Source organism: Geospiza fortis, unplaced genomic scaffold (genome assembly GCF_000277835.1).
Source record: "Geospiza fortis unplaced genomic scaffold, GeoFor_1.0 scaffold394, whole genome shotgun sequence".
Classification (NCBI taxonomy): Eukaryota; Metazoa; Chordata; class Aves; order Passeriformes; family Thraupidae; genus Geospiza; species Geospiza fortis.
The window spans coordinates 30,760-38,491 of NW_005054509.1; the positions used below are offsets into that span (position 1 = coordinate 30,760).

Sequence of the window (7,732 nt, forward strand, 5' to 3'; positions counted from 1 at the left end):
ATGTCCTAGAAAGAAATACTTTGTTTAAAACTATTGAGCATAATTCTCTGGCTGACCTCCCAGTGCTTGTTTTAGTCTTGAATCCTTTTTTTTTGTTTGTTTTCAGAGTATAAGCAGGAACAATTTTTGCAAAATATGAATGTACTTCAACTGGGAATTTTGTTCTAAAATAGAAAAGTCAAAATCAATTGTTACCAATACTGAACTTGCAATCCTTTGAAGGTCAGGAAAAGAAATGAAATGTCAGAAAGTACTGCAATGAAAGAAGGAGTGAAGAGGAGAAGAGTGGAAGTTAGAGATGATACCTCATGCCCACAGTCTTGTATGGACAGGTAAGTTGACTCCAAAAGAGTCTCCCAGGACACATATTAATATTCTTAATGTGTCTTGTACCTTCTTCATGCTTCATTTCTGTGCAATCCTTTGCCCCATTTTCTTTCTTCCTTTTCTTCCATGGCTAACAGAATCTAAGCATCATTGCTCATATTGGGAAAAAAGTGGTCCCATACTTTCCAAGTTCCCATACTATTGACCAGAGCTCTGCCTGTTTAACTCCTCTGTGTTCACATCACCTTTTGAGTCACAGTGAGGTGATAGCTCAGCAGCCAGACAGAGCAGTGTACTGGCTTGCACACTTGAGTCTAGGACAGCAAGGGAAGAACTGGAAGCAGTTTTCCACCTGCCTCCCAGCCTGCTCCGTTGAGCCAGCTGATAAATGCTGCCCTCTTGGCTTGAGGCTGGCGTCAAGATGCCTTGGAACTTGCTCTTTTCCAAGTGCTTTAAAGTCTTATGAAATTGCACGCATTGTGTGAGTATTCTCACACAATTTCACCAAAATTCTTCAGTAGCTAAATTTCTCATGGTGATTTCCAAGTAGGTGTCTATCTCTGGATTTTACAGAATGGTTGAGGTTGGACAGGTCCTTTGATATCAAGGTTCAGACCCCTTCGGCTCAAGCAAGGTCACCCAAAGCAAGTTCCCTCAGGTCTTGAGTAGACTCTGAGGATGGAACCACCACAACTGTGGAGAGCCACTTGCAGTGTATGACCCCAATTCCAGTCAAAAAGGTTTTTCTTGTGTTCAAGTTTTAATTTCATGTTTTGCAGTCTGTGCCGTTTGCCTCTTGTCCTGCCAGAAGACAAGAGGGTTCAGGAAGGTCTGGCTCTCTGTTCTTCATTTCCTCCCATCAGGTGTACATTGGTAAGATCCCATCCAAACCTTCTCCAGGCTAAACAGCCTAATCTCTTAAAGCTTCTCCACTTGAAAAAAAATTCCTCAAACCCATCATCATGTTTGCATGTGGCCCTTTGCTGTGAGTCTCACTCATGTACTGGGGTTTCCAGTCCATACTGGGGCAGAGGGGCCTCAGCAGCCTTGAGCAGAGGAGAGAGATCACTGTTTGAGGGCAGTGGTTTGGCAGAGCTCTGCCTAATTCAGCTCAGGGTGAATCATTCAGCTCAGCTGAATCACTCTTCTGCGTGAGGGTACAGGGCTGGCTCTTGGCAAACCTTGTGCTTAGTTCTTGACTATCTTTCAGATATCCAGTGTTACTTAGAGGCTGGCAGACTTCTTTCTTCTTAGAGTGTATTTTTAAAAGAAGAAACTCTGTAGAAAAGCTGAATCCTCACAGGTTTGTGGCAAACAGTCCTGGATCCATCAGTGTGCACGTTTCCCCTCCCATGTACAGACTATATCCAATCATCTACCTTGGTGCCTTATATCCTACCCAATTCCCAAGCGTGTTTCATGCAGAGATATTAACAAAGTCTGAAGCCAGTTCTTTTCCTGCTCATGGAAATGTACTCCTTTAATCCCACCCCCATCCCCCTGGCCTGTTTCTACTCACAGTACAACTGTTGAATATGAGGGAGGAATGAGCCCAGGATTCAGAATTTTATTTCTTTTAGCCAAAGACACAAGTTGTAGATTAATAAAATACAAGGTCAAAAAGGGCTATTTCATGATCCAGTCTGGCAGTTCTCTCTAGGTCCTGAATCTTGCCACAGCAGTTATGATTAGAACAATCCATAATTCTTAAGTGTATGCTTGAATTCAAAATCAAATTGGTGAGAACTAGCTTCAAGCCTTCTGTCATTTTTTCCAGTTACACTGTTAGACTGAAGAGCTCATTCAGGCTGAGCATCTTCCCTGCCCCAGGAAGGAGTGTGTCTGCTGCAATGAGACCAGCTCTTTGTCTTCTCTTCTTTCTGGACAATCTCTTTTGCTCCTAAATTGTCTTGGGGGATTTGGATTTTCTTGAGGTGCTACTGAGTGTTGAGAAATCAGAATCTCGAAGTGGCACTCCCAGTGATTCTGATCTCCTCAGGTGAAGCCAGGGTGGTTTTTCTGCACATGCATCTCTTCATACTTCCCCATATGGAGTTTCCTCTGCCATTTTAATGCCCCATGACCAAGTCTTGCAAGATCTTTCTGTGGTTCTTTACTACCTGCCCTTGTAACCTTGTAGGATTCACAAGCCTTCTCAGCTATCTGCTCTTTCCCCTTTTCATGTAATGCTTTTTCTCTTTAACTGCTTGTTTGTCATCGTAGAATGTAAGAGCCTAAATGAGAGATGTGGGACTCCAGGTGGCTCTCCAAAATGCAGTTTATTCCATCCAAGACGTCACAGCAGTCCAGGGTTGTGGGTGACAGAGCCTGTGCCTACAGCTGTCAGCTCCAGCTACAGGCAGGCCTGGAGACCCTTTGGTTTTGCTTACATTGCATTATAGACTTTTCTTTGGTTAGCATCTTAATACAGTAGAACCAATTTATACCTTAACTATTATCTATAGCCTATCATAACTACTGTAATTACCATATCCATGTTACTGTTCTCCAATCACTAAAAGTTAGTACATTAAAGTTTAAGCTAGAAGTTGTTTTTCAGTTTTCTTGCAGTGGAAAATTCTGAGACCTTTTTTCTACTTGCAACTTTGCTGACTTGTTTGCCTGTGCTCTCTTTCTGCTTGGTGAAAACATCTTGTTTCAGGTGGGTTTATCCTTTGCTCTAAGTCATAAAAACCCCTTCTAACTAACACACCTTTTGCCTTCTTGGTTATCCAGTAAGACTGGCTCAGCAATTCTTTTCTTCTATATCAAAACTTGCTTCCATCTCTATTCCTTCATCAGACTCTACATTTAAAAATCTTTCTGCCAAGCATACATATCTGTGAGACTTTCTTGTCAAACTTTCATCCTTCCCAACAGTAGAAAAGCAGAATGAGTGCATATTTTTATTTTTAAGGAAGACTTTGAAACATGAGTACAAATATAGATTAAGGGTATATATCTTGTTGAGTAGAGTCTACTAAAGTCCTGGTTTCTAGTGAAGTACTTGGAGTGGCTGCTTCCTTTTTGTAAACTCAGTTTTTACTTACTTTTCTTTAGAACTGGAGCTGACTGTGTTCACCAAATGAGTAAAGCAGAGCAAGGATTTGAAAAGGTAAGCTACAGAATATTCAGAAAGAAACAACATCACCTATTTAGTCCTGGACCCTTACAGTGGCAAGCATAAAAATGCCTGCAGGTAATTTGTCCCCTTTTTCCCTGCATCACCCTCATCATTTTTGACTCCTCACGAGACTTAGCAAAGGGATGAGTTATATTTTTTTTTGAGATTATGCAAACTTTTCTGATTGTCAATCTACAGGCTTGGGGGTAAGCTCAGCCTCTGAGAGGAGAGCCTGAGGGATGCCCTGCCTTTTCTCCAGGACTCCAGTCCTCTGTCATCTCACATGCCCCTTTATGGAGAACTCCACAAAGGGCCAACAGTGAGTGCTGGCATCTTGTCACTGGCTTTGCTGTGACCATGTGCCACTCCCCACCAGTGTCCCTCTCTCTGCTGATGGCTGTGCAGGCATCACCCTGTTCCTGAAACAGTGCCATGCCTTTTCTCACTATGTCACCAGAAGGCAGATTCATGACAGGATTGTTCCAGAGGCATTGGCTGTTGCTCTGTGTTCTTCAAAGACCTTGTTAGGAGGAGAAGATTCTTTTTCTTCTAGCCCACAGGCTCCAAGCCTGCTCAGATAGAGCTGTTCTTAGTCACACCCTAACACCTGTGTCCTCCTAGATGTTGCACATCCTCCCAAATGCACTTCATATATTTTCTGGATATTCATTCTAAATTTAATTCAAATCCCTACTACACTATCACCTTTCTGGCTTTTTCACCCTCTCTAGCTTTTTGGAAGAGAGTTTTTTCCAAGAAGGCAAACACATTTCTCTTGGGTTTGCTCACAAAGGAAGCCCAAAACATTCTTTTAGAACAGGGTTTTTTGACAGGTTTGTTGGATTTGCAGAATAGGAAGAAGACTGCCTAATAACTCCTTGGGAGCATTCAGTAAAGAATAACTTACCTAAAAAAAGCAGGTTTATTTGTCTGTAAAACTTGTATCCCTTTTTACCCCTCCTCTGCTTATCTTTGCAGTATAAGTGACAGGTCTCTATACATGCCCTCTCTGGCTTCGTTCCTCAGGTACTCCAAACACTATTGGTGAGATAAGGATCATTTTCTGAAAGATGCTTTTTTTGTTCTCCACTTTGCTATAATCAATGTCTCCAGAATTCCTCTGTTGTTTGTACAGTTTTCGAGACATTAGAGTCCTTGAATGCTGGAGCTCCAGGTTAGCAGCTTGGACTCTGAGAAACAGTATGACAGTTGGCAGACGTTACGCTAAGTTCTTTTTGTGTTAACTAATGTGGGAGGGCATGTCATGAGCACTTTCCAGGTAAACTGGAACTGTGATAAAAATAACTCAGTAAATACTAACTCAGGTGAAAAGAACCTTCTCTGGAACAGCTGCTTGTGACATCATGACTTGTCCTTGAAATTGCACTAGTTAAGGCACTGTTAAACTGAGAGTGTTGTCTGGACACAGATTGTTCTGTTGATGAACACCAGATCAGGTGTCACAAGTACTGTGTGAAATCATGGGCAGAAGTGCTCTTATTAAGTCCTAACATGCATTTTTAGAAGATGAAAGCCAAATATTTCTGTGACATGCTTTCCATTTGGGTTTTGTTTGGTTTTTTTCTTTTAATTCAGGATGAGAAGAAAGATTAGATTTAGGATAAAAACATGTCAGTAGCTCCTGTACTTTGTTGGAGTTTTTCTGGTTGTTCTTCCAAGGCTTTTTCTCAGTTTATCAACAGTGTATGGCTTTGGTTTCAAATCCACCTGGTATTTCATAATGCTTCTCAAAAAGGGAAGGATTTCGTTAAACAGGAAGGAAATCTGTCTACGTAGTATGTGTGGGATCGACTTAGGGATGTTGGATTTGGAATGAGGAGCAAAGAAGTTCCACAGGCACATGACCGTTCAATAGACTGCATTTTCAGCTGTCACCCAAATGTCTCCCAGGCCTGTGATGGTGACATCTGGTCAGGATGAATGTGGTCAAACCTGAATGTCTTTTCACTTAGTGCACCAGTGAGAGTCAAATAAAGAAAGAGACTCAGCCTGTCACTCCAGAGAATTTTCCTAACTTAGTTAATGCTCTCAGACTAAACTGCAAAGATCTCAGGCTATCAGAGGCTTGGAATTTTGTGTTAACCTGAGGTTAGATGTGGCATTTGGGGACATGGTTTAGTGATGGCCTTGGCAGTGCCGGCTTAGCAGCTGGACTCAATCTTAAAAGGCTTTTCCAACCGAAATGGTTCTGAGATTAGTGCAAGGGAAACACCATTAGGACCTGTCATTGTTTTAGGGTTTACTCTCTTTTAGAAGCTTACCTGCTGATTTTGCTGTGTTCCTATATGCTTATTTTGTTTTGTGTGGTACTTTGTGTTGTTGATCACCTTCCTAATGGGTATTCCTGGCCCACCTCTTGCTTCTGGAACTTTTCATTTTTGACCCTTCCGAATTAAGTCTGTGTCCCGGGACTATGTCCTAGAAGGATGAATTTCCAGGGGCCTGCACTGTCCAGGGGCTGTTGTTTCCCACAGCTCTTCTGTTCATGTTTTTTGAAATCTCTGCCTATTCCATAGCTACTATTAGTTCACTATCTGGTATGCTAAAATCTTCTAAATAAATTACAGCTTTATGTTATGTCCTGATGAAGGAGGTGTAAAAATACCTTGGTGAAGAAAGTCCTCATCGTAACAGAAAAAAATCCCCAAATGAAACCACACAACAAAGACTTAGACCTTGATTTTTAATATTTTTAGGAAGCAAGCTAACAAAATCTCTGTACAATAGAATTTAGCATTATGTAACAGTTCTTGGGTTCCTTTTCCTTTTAGAATTCCTCCAAAGCAAATGAGCTTGAGTTCAGCCCAGCATCCCTTACTAAAGACTGTGACCAACTGAGTTTCTGTGAGTAAGGAATTCCTGGTTTCCACTGAGTTTCATTCCCCTGGCTCCACAGGGAGTGTGTAGAGAGCGGGGTTGTGGTTTTGTTCTTGCTACTGTTTCTTACAGGGGGACCTGTGGAATTTGCCCTTGAACAAAAAAGAGTAGCCAGTCTGGCCGAGGGTGCAGTGCAGGTGCTGCAGCAAGTGGACCAAACAGGAAAGAAAGGAAACATGAAGTCAGAAGAAAGAGGTCTCTCACAGTTCTGGAGAAGGTACTAATCATACACTGATGAGCAGAGGCAGTCCTGGCTCTGTCCAAGGCTGTGTTAAAGGTTGATTCTGGCAGTGCCAGGTTGTTCTCCATAATTTTGAAAGACATTTTTTCTGTGGTTAAACCAAAGTCTCCCAAGGCTAAAAAAAAGGGATGTCATTTTATCTCATGCTAAGGGGCAGCATTACCACTAAATGTTCCTCTTCTGAGCTGTCTTTGGGAAAAACTCCTGATGAGAGAGGGTGACTGAATCTCCATCACAGCCATTAGATAAAGTGGCTTTTCTCAGCTGAGAAGTGCCAACTAAAAGGGTCTTCCTGGATGGATCGTCAGCCCCATGAAGCTGCATGTGACCTTTATTTGGCCATTGAACAAATCTGGACTTTGACTCCCAAAGGCACCATTTTAAATGGAAATCAGTGTCACTGTTCAGACACCTGCTGGCTGGCCAAAGGAGTTCTCGTGCTGCTGAGTCTGGATCCTGTGAGTGCCATCCATCACTGCACAGAACCAGGTGGATATTGGCAGCTGCTGTTTTTTGTTATTTTTTTCAAAAATAAAACTCCTTGTTAATTGTAATGTGTGCCATTCCTTTAATGACTGAGACCAGACCATTAGCGCACAAGTTATTCAATGTTTCCTCTATTTTTTTCAGTTTTCCTCTGTATTGTTTTGTACTAGCATTGTGTCCTTCTGCACAGAAATCAGCTTTTTTCCCGATATTCAGAGAAGTATTTTAAGTCTAACGTGCTCTTCTTGTTGTTACTGTTTCCCCAGCATCATCTTTTCGCCACTACAACATCTTTTTGGTGGAAAAAACTGACCTGGAAGTACTAATTGTTGTGGAAAGGTAGATTTGTAGTATGAATATTGGGTTGCACTGTTTCTTCTGTAAGCATTGTAAACCTTTCTTCAAGCATTGCTTATCTCAGCTATTAAATGCTTTAAATTAAATTCTACTTTGCTAATGTTTTCAAAGTAACATTCTGAAGATGTTGGGTTAGAACAACATGTTGGGTTTTTCTTCACATCTTGAGGTTTTGGAATAGAGCAAGAAGATTTTGATGCTTAAGTGTCATCAATTGTGAATTTCACGTTATGTGGTATTCTAATAAAACAAGCATCAATTTGGAACTATGTGTTATTTTAATCAGACTTACCCATATA

General features: G+C 41.5%; 1 protein-coding gene across 1 annotated transcript in view; it reads left to right on the forward strand.

Moving 5' to 3' along the window:
• The window catches only part of MAJIN (membrane anchored junction protein), a 19,070-nt gene extending 11,378 nt beyond the window's left edge, over nt 1-7,692 (forward strand). The window contains exons 7-11 of the mRNA XM_031063511.1: nt 223-332; nt 3,388-3,442; nt 6,244-6,316; nt 6,422-6,566; nt 7,343-7,692. Of these exons, the coding sequence (XP_030919371.1) occupies nt 223-332; nt 3,388-3,442; nt 6,244-6,316; nt 6,422-6,566; nt 7,343-7,388 (429 nt within the window). The 3' untranslated portion in view covers nt 7,389-7,692. The remainder of the gene's footprint in view (nt 1-222; nt 333-3,387; nt 3,443-6,243; nt 6,317-6,421; nt 6,567-7,342) is intronic.
• Nucleotides 7,693-7,732: the final 40 nt, after the last annotated feature.